Source organism: Adiantum capillus-veneris, chromosome 25 (genome assembly GCF_014529385.1).
Source record: "Adiantum capillus-veneris isolate H3 chromosome 25, ASM1452938v2, whole genome shotgun sequence".
Lineage (NCBI taxonomy): Eukaryota > Viridiplantae > Streptophyta > Polypodiopsida > Polypodiales > Pteridaceae > Adiantum > Adiantum capillus-veneris.
The window spans coordinates 9,326,530-9,341,531 of record NC_140955.1 but is presented as its reverse complement, the minus strand read 5'-3'; the positions used below and the strand labels follow the sequence as shown (position 1 = coordinate 9,341,531).

The following is a 15,002-nucleotide window of genomic DNA, read 5'->3' as shown; positions in this document are numbered from 1 at the left end:
TTAAGTCTAACCTAATTTTAAATTTAGCATAAATTTTAAATATAAGTTAAATATAATCTAACATAATTTTAGATCTTAATATTCTAACCTAATTTTAATTAAATATAACTTTAAATATAACCTAACTTTAAATCTTAATATAATATTTTATTTCATATCTTCTCTACTTTTTTTATCTATCTATCTCTCTCTCTCTCTCTCTCTTTGTTTTCTCCCCTTACCTCTCTCTTTTCATCTTCTCCCCTCTCTCTCTCTCTCTCTCTCTCTCTCTCTCTCTCTCTCTCTCTCTCTCTTTTCCTCTCTCAATGTGTGTGTATGCATTCTTTGTTTATGCATGTTTGTGTGTATGTGTTTTTTGTTTGTTTATGCATGTGCTCTCTCTCTCTCTCTCTCTCTCTCTCTCTCTCTCTCTCTCTCTCTCTCTCAATGTGTGTGTATGCATTCTTTGTTTATGCATGTGTGTGTATGTGTTTTTTGTTTATGCATGTGCTCTCTCTCTCTCTCTCTCTCTCTCTCTCTCTCTCTCTCAAAGACACAATGTGTGTGTGAGAGAGAGAGGGAGAGGGAGAGAGAGAGAGAGAGAGAGAGAAAGAGGGGAAGGGAACATGAGAGAGAGGAGAGGGAAGGAGCATACCTAGCTCTCCTTCCTCTCCTCGTGTGTGTGTGTGTGTGTGTGTGGCGGGGAAGAGAGAGAGAGAGAGAGAGAGAGAGAGAGAGAGAGAGCGGGTTACCTCTTTCGCTTGAGCGCCAAAAACTTAGATATGAGATCTGAGTTTTTGGTGCCCTCTGTTTATCTTTTACCCCTATCGGCGTCGCTATGAGCGTTGCTATGGGCGTCACTATGAAACAAAGAAAATAGCGACGCCGTGGATTTTAACTTTTGAGCGTCGCACTGTGAGCATCGCTAATGTGAAGTACCTCTTGTAGTGATATACTATATGACAGGATGCACAATGCTTGATACAATGAATTATTCTAGCTCCCATTCTAATGAGGTCATGACATTTGAAGCATTTATCTCTACTTGATAAATTACATGTGCACAATCCATCAAATTACCAAATCCCTAAACAAAATTGTAAGATGAAGAGTACTTGCTAACTCAAAGTATAGATATACTTTTCACTTTGCATATGGTGAAAATAGTCTTAGAGCTTCCTTGGCATGACCCAAGAGATGGCATCCTGGCATGGAGCTGATCCAAAACTTTTTGAGTTTTTGAGAGCACCACATTTGGCATGCACATCACTAGTTCTGTAATTGGACATTTAAGTGTCCTGAGACACTTAAGTGTCCTGTTTTCCTTCCAAGTTTTGGCAATGTATTTGTCAAGCTAGAAAGAAGTTTTTTATACCTTGCTTCTACCATAGGTTGGTCATGAGGGAAAGAAAACACTCGATTTTTCTCCATGTCAAAATACAATCCGTATATAGAATTCTGGTAAGTTCTAAGTCATAAATTTTAGTAAAATTTTAAGCATTTTGCCAAAAAAAATCATAAAATTCTTATATTATTTTTGTAGAGATGGCCCTTTTTATGTTTATAAAAGCCAAGTGTTAGCACTTAGTGTTACAAAACAATGGAATGCACTTTAAAGACAAGTTTCCAAGTCACACACAAGTTATAGACATAATTTCATACTTGAGGACGTGCTGAATTAGAGCATAATTTTGGTCTTTCAAAGCTCCCCTCATGGAAATGGGGCTATTCTAGCACAATTTGACAACTACAAATGACTTTATATGTTGAAACCAAGAAACTATGTATTTTTTGGGCTCCCTAACTCAATTAAATATCGTTGTTTGAACTCTATTTTGAATATTTTATCGTGAAAAAACTCTTGAAAATCTTGAGTTCTCCATAATAACATTAAAACCAAGGTCTTGGGCACCCCAATTGTGTATGTATCATGTACTTTGATACATTTAGTTGATCCAAATAGAAAGTTTGATATTATTTGAGGTTTTGAATGCTTATGTTCAAGAATGAAAATATCAAAGTTCTCTCTTATGTTGTTTTGAATATTTAAAATAATCCAATAATTGTTTCATACCAAAGCCCTTCTATTTGCCACCTTGAGTCCTAGATGGAAAGGGTAAGCAATGCATCACTTTCTAAAACTCACAAATTCATCAAAAACATATGTTTCTTTGTATACAACGATATGCTTGAAATGGCTATATCAAACACATAGAACTTTCCATTATTTTATATACTCCCAAGTCAATTTTTTTGCACATGAAACTTTCAGTTATCTATAGAAAGATTGTGGAAAAGACACCTAAAATTTTCTACAAGGTCGCTTCATTTTTTCTTGAGCTTATAAAGTCGATTTCTTAAAACCATTAATCACAGTCTTACAAGGGTCAACTAATTGATGAGGATAGTTCTTCATCATGGTTGATTCTAAAATGTAAGGTTATATTTTTAAAAAACCCTCTAGCTAACATATTTAAGAATATCAAGAGGGTTTCTCTTAAATAAAATGTCTAATGTAAGTAGCATTTAATTTAAATTTGTAAAAAAAGGACACTTACGTGTCCTGTTTTCGTACCAAACTAGTGATATGGACCAAAGCACCTGCACACATGGCCTCTTTCGCTAACATCCCATGAGAGGAATTTAGTGTAAAAACCTTCAAATATATTCAAATTACCTCTAGCATTTCATAAGTAGGCTTTCCAAGTTTTAGGGAAAGAAATTAAAACCGAGCACTGCATGGGAGCCATTTGTACCTGCTGATATTGAGGGACTCCCAAGACAACATACGCTCATCCATAGCCAAGCACAAACAAATTTGTTATGACGTTGCATCCGTCAAGACTAAGCTACCTCAGTGAGGCCGACGGTAACGGACAACTGATATGGGTGCTTGTGTCATTCACCATACTTATAGATACAAGACCATTCTTGCATCCTATGGTAGTATATATATGATGGCGATGACATATATAAGAGCACAAATGTAAGACCAGATCAGATACAAGACAACAATAGATTTGCATGTCTTTTTCCTCTTTGACCTCCAAAACATCGTCAAAACGGTTGTACTCATTAGTTTGGATGATTTCAATGCTAAATATGTGTCAAAGCAAAGGCTACAATCAATCGTTACTAGGCAGACATACCTTAGTCCTTACCAGGCGACCACATCATGGAATGCTCATCTCCTAGAGATGCAGATGATGAGTGCCCAGACCAATGAGCAGTCCTCAACAAGGCAACTTCATCAGAAGTAGATCGGAGAGGTTGATGGCATGCTCAAAACACACCTTTTGAAATCTAGCAAGGTGTAGGAGTCCTTCTACAAGTGGCGAAGCAATGAGATCCAGATGTGAAAAGATCTTTCTTGCCGCAACCACAACAAGATTCCTTGCAAGCAAGTTAGCCATTTCCATAGAAACTACTGCTTTGTTCGGAGGTTGAGCTGCCCACCATCAACCGTGATAAACCACTCCATCTATCCCAATTTTGTTGGATCAAGGTGGAGTGCAAGAGAGTGGCATTAGTGGTGTGTGTGTGTGTGTGTGTGTGTGTGTGTGTGTGTGTGTGTGTGTGTGTGTGTGTGTGTGTGTGTGTGTGTGTGTGAGAGAGAGAGAGAGAGACTCAATGAGAACTAAAAATGATAACTAGATTATGCTTGAACTTGAACCTTTTTTAATAAGTGTGTACAATGCCTCTTATATAAGCATACAATAGATGACCTCATGGGTGACTTCATCAGATAATACATCATCCACTGTGTCAACAGTCCTAGGTGGAACGTGGCCACATGCTACCACATGGGATACACATGCCCAATGCCATACATGCATTTTAGTAGACTAAAGAAGATCCAACACGAAGAAGCATAAGCATAGGCCAAAGCCCACAAATCCCAACAACCCTCTCCTTGGGGTTTGAGCTACAACAAATGACACAATACAACTCATGAATCGTAACACTCCAATCTAGGAGCACAATAATATGACCTCCTCAATCCAAGAGACATACTCCAATCCAGGAGCTAAAAAGACCTCCAATATAGGAGACCACTGCAAGTCACTAATCCAAGAGCCTGCTATATGTCTCTAACCCAAGAGACAAAATGAAAAACAACTCCCCTCAAACCAATGTCTACAATTCTAAGACCAAGCCGTGTCATCCGCTCGAATCTATCTCCAACATGTATCAACTGCAAGAGGTGAAGAAAAAATGATATGCCGTGACTATCATTGTCCTCACAAATTTTTGTTGCTTTGACCTTTTGCTCTTCCTTTATCCGCTTTTGTTGCATGGTGCCGCTTTCCACCCCTTGACAAGGATCATATTTTGTATTTTTATTGAATGCAAATGCAATGCCAAAAATGAAAAAAAAAAACTAAAAACATGCTTAAGTTGCCTCCCCTTGAATCGAAAATCCTCAATTCCCAATACCTTGTGGTGCTTTGGATTGGTCTTTGCTCTTGGAAATTACTCCAAGGCGAGTGTCTAAGCCCATCACAATTGCACATATCCTTAAACATACATTGCTTGGTTGCAATTGTGCTCAGTTGTAGAAATTTTAAGCTTTGAAATATAAAGATTTAGTGAGAGAATTTTGTTTGAAGCTAGAGAAAATTTCAAAGTTCAAGAGAAATTATTGATTCCTTGAGAAGCTTTGAACTCCTTTAGGTTTTGAAAGCTCCAAGGAGCCCAATCAATGCTCGAGAAAATCCTTGAAGTGCGATGGCTTGAGCTTTGTTGCAGGTGGGACTGTGGGAGCGGGCCTTTAAAAGGGCTCGGATTTTCCAAACATTACTGCGTGGGAATGTTGGCTATTTTCAAGGCCGCGTAGGCGGGCACGATGTAGAGAACTCCTCACTTTCCATGTCTTGAAACTAGCTCAGAGCTTGTTGGTTACGAAGCATGACATAGTTCCTCAGCGGTCCCTAAGTAGTTACCTGACGATGTCCCTTGCTCATATTGTGCAATGTCACAAGCCATTATTGTGCAATGTTAATATTGTGCAATGTCACAGGGGTACATTATTTGGGAGGGACTGCCATTCCAGAAATCTTCCTCACAAAGTCTTCAAATTTTGAACTAGGAATGTTACCTCAAATTTTTGGGGCTAGGAAATGTTTTTCTAAATATGTTGACGACAATTGTAATAGGGGCTACCCAATCACGAGAAATGAAAAAAAAAAGTTTTCATTAAAAACAAGATGTGAGCTCCACTTCACTAAAAAGAAGCTGATGTGGAAGCTCTCTTTCAACTCCACTCTGAATGAGCGCCCTCTGTCCCGTCTCTCTCTCTCTCTCTCTCTCTCTCTCTCTCTCACACACACACACACACACACACACACACACACACACAAAAGAAGATGAAGAGAGTTTTAACGTCGTAGGAAACTATCTCAAGAGACCTTAAAGATCTAGCCGACGAGGAGAGTTGAACTCAATCTACCACACTTGGGTGATAGAAATGGAAAAATTGATGACTTCTCTCTCTCTCTCTCTCTCTCTCTCTCTCTCTCTCTCTCTCCCCGGTCACTATATGGCACGGCTCTGGCCAGGGGGGATCTAGGGCCCAGATTTAGGGGCACGAGGCGGCTTTAATCTCGACCGTCGGATCACTCGGGGTGAACTAGGGGTGAACTCGTGGCAAAAATGGAGCCCCGAGTTCACCTACCACCACACTAGCACACGTCGCTGTCCATGTTGGCATGGCACATGATCATACCCTAGTTTAGACGCCCCTAGTTCACCCCCAGTTCACCCACCCCTAGCTTACCCGCCCCTAGTTCACCCTTAGTTCAGCCCCAGTTCACCCATCCCTAGTTCACTGCTGCGTGATCCGACGGCTGAGATTAAAGCCACCTTGCGCCCCCAATTTTGGGCCCTAGATCCCCTCTGACCCAGAGTCGTGCCATATAGTGACGAGGCACCCCCGGCGTCTACATGAGGCACCTCAAGGCATCGGTTTGCTGCCTTTGTCCATACCCTGTAGTGCGCCTCTTTCTTTATATCCGCGCAAGGCAGGGGCAGAACAAGGCAAGGTAGTGCTACAACTCTGTAGGGCACATGTGTCTCAATCTACACAAGACAGGGGCAGGAAGAGAAGGGGGGTAGAGAGAAAGATGTGTCAGGATGAGAAGGGGGGTAGAGAGAAAGATGTGTCTTCGTCTGCACAATGCAGGGCAAGAAGGGGGGGTACAAGTTCATAGAGAATGAAAGATGAATCCCATTTTGTTGGGTACCTTTTTGGAGTTCTTTCACTCTTATGTCTGCATGTCGATTAAGTGCTCTCTCTCTCTCTCTCTCTCTCTCTCTCTCTCTCTCGCCTAATGCTTTCAGTAGACAGAAAGGGAAGGTGGTGACCTTGCCCACGACAAACTGTTGCACTACTTTCTCTCTCTCTCTCTCTCTCTCTCTCTCTCTCTCTCTCTCTCTCTCTCTCTCTCTCTCTCTCTCTCTCTCTCTAGCTTGTTTTTTTTCAATAGATGTGAAGGGAATGCAGTAGTTTCTGGCTTGCACAAGACGCCACCATGGCTAAGAGAATCCATGAGTAGAACGAGGCAGGTGAGGGGGAGGAAGGAGAGGAAGGTGGGTGAGGGAAAGGGGGGGGGGGGTTGAGGGGACGTAGGCGGGTGAAGCCGGAGGAAAGGAGAGCAAGGCAATTGAGGGGAGAGGGTGAGGGTCTGCGAGGAAAGGAGAGCAAGGCAATTGAGGGGAGAGGGTGAGGGGACGCAGACGGATGAGGGGGAATCTAGGCTTTTAGTGAGTTGAAAAAGGCCTTCATTTCCTAACTATTAAGAAAATAGGCCAAAGCTTGGACTGCTTACGGCCATGTTGAGCATATTATTTAACTAGCTCGCACGCCCCGCCTACTGGCGGGCCTCGCTCGCTCTTACCACCTCACTCTATATGTGTTTGTGTGTGGGCATCTTTATACATTTCTCAATGACACACACGATCGACAATCACATGATCGACACTTTCTGTCTTTGGCCCCTTTAAACTACTCCTGGTACATTTAATCCATTTTGCATAGAGAGAGAGAGAGAGAGAGAGAGAGAGAGAGAGAGAGAGAGAGATCACATAAAAGCACATGATTGAAGAGACCTATTAAAAAAAAAAAACAATTTACATTATTTCCAAAAAGGCTCTGGAACATATCTGCATAGCACTCTAAGTCATGCTATTTCAACAGGATCAAGATATTGCGTTGGAGCTCTACAAACTTCTCTTAAATCTCTTAAATCTTGTAATGACGAATCAACCCAAGCTCTTGCTTTAAGAGCATGAGCCTAATGTTGGGAAAGAAATAGGGATCAAGCAACTTGATGTAAATCATGTCCAACTCTTCATCTACATATGATCCCCAAACAGTGTAGTTTTTCTCAATCACTTCCCATGCCCATTGCCATCCCCGTTCAGCAGGTAACAAATTTTCTTCAAAGGCATCAACAATAAAAAATTTTACACTTGGAAAAATATTCACAATTTTGTGGGCCATTTAATTGGCTGCAAGAAAAGAAGACAACATTAGTACTCAAAGCTTAAAATGAGAGAGAGAGAGAGAGAGAGAGAGAGAGAGAGATGATCAACATGGCCACTTAAACACTTTAAAAAAGTATAAGCGCAATACGAACACTTCAATTACTAATTGTCTTGCCAAAGTGTCAAGAGGTTCATTAGTTCAAAGTCTTTACAACAACCTCAATTTTTTTGTTTACAACGACTCATATTCTACTCTATAACTGGACAGATGAGGATCACTCCAATATACCACATTGATAAACTTCACAATTAGTTTCAAAATTTGAAACTCTTCATCCGAAATGTAAGATTTGTGATTGTGATATATCTTTCGCAATTAAATATCACAACCACAAACATTGATGTAATAAATATCAACCATATGTAATTCTTGTAGGAGTCTCATCAATTTTATTTCGCTCAATATTTGTGACACTTTGCATATTGTAATGCTTAACCGTCCACAATTTCCATATCACCCATCAACATACGAATACACCCAATGATGCCACCAACACCATGTCCCATATCCTTGACAAATGTACTATTCCTTAACTTTCAAATATATAAGCATCCTTATATGTATTGGGAGAATAGCCAATACATCATGACCCATGTTAACCTACATTAGCAATTCGCAAATCTCTCTCTCTCTCTCTCTCTCTCTCTCTCTCTCTCTCTCTCTCTCTCTCTCTCACACACAGACACACACACACACACACACACATTAACCTATGTAGTAGATAAAAACCCACTTGATTAAGCCAACAGTAACTAAAAAAATATGGTACTTAGAATGCATAAACAATGGATCAAAGTGTTCGATCATCTAGAGAAGTTGAGCCTACGACACACTCTACTTGGAACTCTCAAGATCCAAGGTCCGACATGTCGAACACTGCGACCCAGGCGTCGAGGTGATTCATCCAAAGAATAGATTCTAAACATCCATTCATTCACTCCATAGGGACCGTATGAAAAGTTGCAATTGAGAGGGCGTTGCATACCTAACTCTCGTACAGTTATTCGCATATCATCTATATCAAACTCTATGTGATAATAACCTACAACACTTCTAAAATATCGTGCTTCATATAATGCCAAGACAGAATGTCTGCAATAATATTGAAGCCTGCAATGAAAATAACAACCAACCATTCAGACATAAAAAGTAACAACACATTTAATGTCATATGGATTCAAGTTCAAGCTATACGCACCGAAGGATCTCAAAATCCTCGACAATATGAACAATATCCTCAGATGTGCAGGACCCCTCCACAATGGAGTATCTAGAAAAAATGTTATACGTGTAAACATACAAATAAAGGCCAATAAGTTCTCATTCGTGGTAAAATTAAGTAACAAAGATAAGATTTTACATTTACATACCTCTAATATAAGTAGGTACATCATTGAGGGTGTACGAAACCATGATGTATCGTGCCATTCTTTATCTGCTCTAACAGCACAGATTTGGAAGTTTAAGAGGAACAAATATGAAATAGATTAAAAAGTATAGTTGACGATCATGCCGTAGAGAATCATGTCCTTCTTTCTTTTGTTTTAGTGAAGGATTTAAGATAGAGAGAGAGAGAGAGAGAGAGAGAGAGAGAGAGAGAGAGATGAAAGCAATTCAAAAGACTTTGAAATTTCACAACTTCACAAAGAGACAATAAAAAATAGTCATTCAAAGTGTAGCCTTCGAGAGACCAGGTTAGGGATTCTATAAGTCCAAGGACCTATGTTGTATACATTTTGCAAGATACGGGGTGGTGTTTCAACTTGAGTAAATATCCTCAATCGATATGGTATAGTGCGGTCTCCAGCAACCCCCACCTGTTGTGCATTGACTGGCCTCTCATCACTCACAAACCAAATATTAACTTGAATTTGACGATGCTCGTGGTTCGAAGAAAAGGCAACATGGTAATATCCAAGAACATATCTCTACCTAAGTATAGCATTTCATAAACACCTACGATGATAAAACCTCGATGGGAGTGATCTCTGCAAAGGAATCCATGAATTATGTAGAGCAATAAAAGCTTAAAACTACAAATATATCATATATAAAAACTCTTACAATATAATATGAGTTTGATCAAATAAGATCACCAAAAACATAGCAGGAACTCTTCCCCTCCATTGCGGTGGATCTTCAACAGAGTAAGTCAATGTATAAGACAATCTTCTCAAGAAAATAATAGGTCAAGTTAATAATAAACTAATTTAAAAAAGAAGATAAATACCTCGAATGAATTCAGTGATGTGACCCACTACATAGGAGGGATTGCGTCGAGGATCCATCTGTGGGAAATACTTTGATCTAAGAGATATGAATAAAATTTAACATCAAGTGTGTCTGACTTTAAGTGAGAGCCACAATGTCAATTTGAACTTATTGTTATGAGCTCGCTAGTTGTAATCCTTCCTTAAATACAATGTTTTGAGTGTAGTAACACTCCGCTTGAGTGTTTTTAGTATTGACAACAATCCTCATAGAAGCTGCACTTCGTACACGTGACATTGCCACATACAACTGTCCATGAGAGAAGATCGAAGACTCAAGATATAGACTAAGAATTCCAAGTGTTTGCCCTTGTGCTTTGTTGATAGTCATCCCAAAAGCAAGCCTGATTGGAAATTGACGACGCTTCATTTCAAATGAAAGCCCCTGATGGCTTCCAATAATAAAGTCAATCCTTGGAAGAAAAACTCTCTCTCCAATATTTGATCCTGTAACTATCTCTGCCTCAATTACCTTATGATGAAATTGCTTGCATATCAATCTAGTTTCGTTGCATAATCCACGTCTTGGATCCAAATTGCCAGCAACATGATAGGAGCATTTTCTTTCAAGACTAAAGCATGAGGTGGAAAACCACCACCAAGAGTAAGGCTATTCAGATATTCAATTGTGTACAAATGTGTGTTTTCCTCTGACATACAAATTGAATCTGCACTCAAATACTCTTTGCAATCTCCATGCATTCTTTGCAATGCATAGTCATTAATTAAATCCACCTCTTTATTCTGTGGAGAAAGTATTGCTCGATCTCTGAAAAAAGTTGCATGATCTTGCAAATGACACAAATCTCCATATATAAAGCTTAGGAGACCTGCCAAAACTATTTCCTGGAAGCATCATGTGTGAAGGTATTTTGACTCTGTCTAAGTCTCCTCCATCATCCATAACCCCATTGCCAATATCAAGCACCCAACGGGAAAAACTTTGTTGAAGTGAATTTGAACCGCAATCAACTATACGCATATTTTTGGAAAGCCTCAGTATCTTCGTGTATTTCCATATGTGAGAATGACACAACGAAGCATTTACAATGTCTGTACGACTACCTTTTGGTACAACAGGTAGTATTTGTCGAAAGTCACCTCCAAGCAAAACGACTTTTCCACCAAACAAAGTATCTCGTTGCATAATATCTCTTAAAGTTCTGCCCACTAGTTCAAACGCATAGCGATGTGTCATGGGAGCTTCATCCCATATAAGTAAAGCTGCATTCCTTAGAAGTTCTGCAAGTTGACTATTTACCTTTATATTGCAAGTTTCTTCAGAGTGAAGCTCCAAAGGTATCTTAAACCTAGAATGAGCAGTTCTTCCATTACTCAAAAGCAAAGCTACAATACCCGAGGATGCACATGCAAGAGCAACTCTACAACTTCCTCGCACTCATGAAAGAAGTGCATTATATAAGTAAGTTTTTCCTGAGCCACCAGGACCATCTAGGAAAAATACCTTCCCTGAATGTGTGTCAACAGCTTGTAGCACGTGGTGATAAGCATCTCGCTGATCCTCATTTAAGGAAGTTTCCATACAATCTACTATACTACACTGTTCATCAACATTGAACATTGTTTCTTCAGCCATAGCACCATTTTCACTTAAGGATACCAATGTTGAGTCTATTGCAGGCAACATATAATCGCAAAGCCTCTTGCCATGTTGTTGCAAAAAGCATTCTATATGAAGAAATGCTTGATTTTTTGCCACATCAAATCGCACACTTGCATCTGAAATACGCATCCTTAGGGCATAAACATAGTCCTCACAAAATTCAGTACAAAACCTGTCCCAAAGAGTAGCCGGATGAAGAGGCTCACAAAAGACTAATATGATTGCAAACAATTATCTCAACTACATTCCATTTTGAAAAAAAGATGCCTCTTGGAGGCAAATTGACCTTTCTTCATCATCTTGCAATAATCCTCTAGCTATACATGCTTCCTTATATGTATCATAGACGTAACCATCATACATACGCAAGTCTTCAAAACACTTACATCCCTTGCAAATATTGAGAAGCATTCGTAGGTAATAAACCTCACCAGCAGTAGGGACAATATTATACATTCTTCCAATAGAAACACCCTGTTGTCGTGGAGACCATGCCTTTCGACTTTTATTCCATACCCAACCATTTGGAAAGTCAGTATATGTGAAGCTATTTGCTTCAGGATAATTTTGATTTGCAACAAACCATTCTGTCAAGGTAGTTATTCTATTTTGCTCATTATCTAGCAAATGTGATACATCATCACCATCTTAAAATGTGACCATATTCTGCAATGGAAGGTGTACTTGCAATCGTTGAATAGCTGGCCTTTCACTATGAATGTCGAAGCCAAATATTCTCCACATAGCCTCAGATGCAAAAACATAACGTGCATTGAGATAACTCTTGATCTCATCAGTAGCTCCTTCACCATCTTGAAGGACAACAGTGGCTCAATCATGTCCCTTGTAGACATACTTATAAAGATATTTCACGGCAGTGACAGTTGAGCAAATCTCCACATTAATATGGGCTTGGTATCTTAGTGATAAGAGAGGGCTGTAAGGAACAACCCAACGATTATCTAAATTGTAATTTTTAGACGTAACAAACCTTCCATCATCTCTCCTCATATACACAGGATATCCACTTTCGTTTACATTTGTAGAAGTAGAAAATGTTCGTGGAAACTTGAATCTACACTTACCATCAACCATACATGGAGAACGTGGGTTCAAAGGACCATATGGCCCATGAACATTACAACGACTCACTACATCAAATAATTCTGGAAACACATTCTTGTCAGGGAGCTCTACACAAACCAACTTGTCATAGTGTAATGTATCTATGGGTTTATATTCGGATGCAAGTATCAACAATATATGTGCATGAGGAAGACCTCTCTTCTGAAACTCAATCACTGAAACATGTCCAATCACCTCCCCAAATACGGCTTTCTTGATAAGTAAATGCATCATATCTTGGAACTTCTGATAAAACACTCGTATAGTTAGATCAAGACGATCAACAGCACTTTGTCCAGGTAGTAATGCATCATCTATTTCCTTCCATCGTGGATTACATGTGAATGTGATGAAGAGATTCGGTTTCCCCTACTACGAACAATTGCCATTGCATCTTGAAATAGTTGGCACATATATCTAGGACCTCCAACAAAAGACGAAGGCAAAACAATTCTACGGCCAACATTTTGACCTTCAGCCCTCTCTAAGCCATCTCTAGCCTCAACCATGTCAACCAATCCTTGGTACGCTTCACCACGGAGTGTTTTTTGGTTATTTCGCATCCACAAAAGCCGTGACTCCTCTAGAGTACTATAAGCATCCACGGCATACTGTTGTAATAGCCTACCTCCTCGAAGAAGACACTCCACAGTATCATCTCTTATTTGTAAGCGAAAGACATAATATTGCTTTTGACTCAATTTTTTTCCATCGGTAGTCTTTAAATAAAGATGCCACCCATCCTCTCCACTTGGAAATAATAAAACATAAAATAAGGACATGTAAGCTCGATGCATGCTGGAGATTCTTTTCAAACCCCCGTGTCGAAAATTCAGTACAATGTCGCGATAGCCAATATTTCTACCATCTCCTTGTCCTGGCATAATTGCAGCAACTTCAGAACCCCTTGGAGCAAGATATTGCCAACCATCACAACGATTCTCCGCAATAACCATCCTCATATTGGGTACAATAGCATCTCCAGACAAAGAAGCAGCAGATCATAGAGCATTTGCATAAGGATTTACTATATGCATCATCACCTGTAAACACTCTAGAATACTACGATTTAAATTTGAAACATGATGCAATCTGTTGCTCAACTCCTGATCAGTATCAAAAAAATATAATTGTGCAAAGCGTGGGACTTCATTTTGTCCTTCGGCTGGCGCTAAAGAACCAATACTATGATAGACAGAGCCATGAACCTTAAAAGTGTATACACCTCTCCCACCATAATTAATAGTCTCATCGATATGGGCACCAAGAGACACAAATGCCAATGCTCGAATGTTTTGTAAGAACTGTCTACTTCTTGTTGTGGTTGAGCTCATCAAATCTTTCAATTCATTTGGTGGCTCATTCAAAGGAAGTAATTGGACTTTTCCATCAGAGCAGCAATATTTACCCACAAATGTTTGGATAGTCTTTCCTTCATCCTTCCAGGCCTTTGCTCCACATTTGGAGCAAACATAATCTAAGCTTCCTAAGTTGTGCAACACACACTTTTTGGATAGAACTGGTGCCATAGACTTGTGATGTAAAAGGAGAGATGCTGGATATTCAAAGCGGATGGACAAACAGCGCTTTTCTACTTTAGAATAGTTTCCCTCTACTAAGTTCATTGTTGTCCTGACATTCATGGCTTCAGAGTTTCCTTCATGTACATCATGCATGCTTTGCCTTTCATTGCACTCCAATAAAGTTCCAATAGTACTTTGTAGTGAATGCCTTGTTCTCTCTCGTGCTATTTGGCGCCTCGCCTTTCGCGAATCATCACACAGTCGACTACGTCGTGCATGACCAGGTGATAATATATGTGGTCTAGATACCATCTATGAAATCAGGTGCAAATAGATATCATATAATTTGGATTTGTCACTAAAAGAACATCCTTATGCATAATAAAAATCAATATAAACTGGGACATCAAACTATATCCTCTAACCTAAATACATTTGACACATTGATAGTGACTCAATTAAAAAGTATAGTTTGATGAAGATACAACATAGCATTACATATTTCTATCATAAGTAGGACGAAATACATTTGACACAATGGCTTGACTCAACTAAAAATAACAGTTTGATGAAAATACAACAAAACATTACATATTTCTACCATTAGTAGGATTAGGTCGTTGAGAAACTTGACGCTGCTTTGGTCGAACTAATCTAGCCAAAGCACTTAATTTATTTGAGGTAGCTCGGATATCTGAAAGTCTTGAACCTTGAACCTTTGTCAAAGCACCAAGCTTATTGACAATACTTCTCAATCCTGGCACGATTTGTCGTAGATTATTGTCTTGCATTCGTCCTTTTGATTCACGTTGACTCCGCGAAGCCTCTTTTCAAAGATTCTCAATAGATGCCAATATCATCTTTTGAGAATCCTCAACTTTGGAAAGTTTCTCTCTCATGTATGCCTCACTCTCTAATCTCTGCAAGTTTGATGC

General features: G+C 39.4%; 1 protein-coding gene across 1 annotated transcript; it reads right to left on the bottom strand.

Moving 5' to 3' along the window:
• Nucleotides 1–8,328: 8,328 nt before the first annotated feature.
• Nucleotides 8,329–13,506, bottom strand: LOC147424393 (uncharacterized). Its single transcript, XM_086499955.1, has 7 exons — nt 13,009–13,506; nt 12,505–12,913; nt 11,706–12,039; nt 11,261–11,591; nt 10,626–11,056; nt 8,724–8,795; nt 8,329–8,635 (listed from the first exon to the last, which is right to left on the bottom strand). The coding sequence occupies exons 1-7, from the start codon at nt 13,504–13,506 to the stop codon at nt 8,329–8,331; spliced, it is 2,382 nt and encodes a 793-aa protein (XP_086356081.1).
• Between the last annotated feature and the right edge of the window lie 1,496 nt (nt 13,507–15,002).

Bases quoted from the DNA above. Each gene is read 5' to 3' on its own strand.
- LOC147424393 (XM_086499955.1), bottom strand. From the start codon at position 13,506: ATGAGGATGGTTATTGCGGAGAATCGTTGTGATGGTTGGCAATATCTT. The intron at 11,057-11,260 runs GTATTTTTCCTA...TGCAATATAAAG, and splicing joins TTGACACACATTCAGGGAAG to GTAAATAGTCAACTTGCAGA. The intron at 8,636-8,723 runs GTGCGTATAGCT...TTTTCATTGCAG, and splicing joins GAGGATTTTGAGATCCTTCG to GCTTCAATATTATTGCAGAC.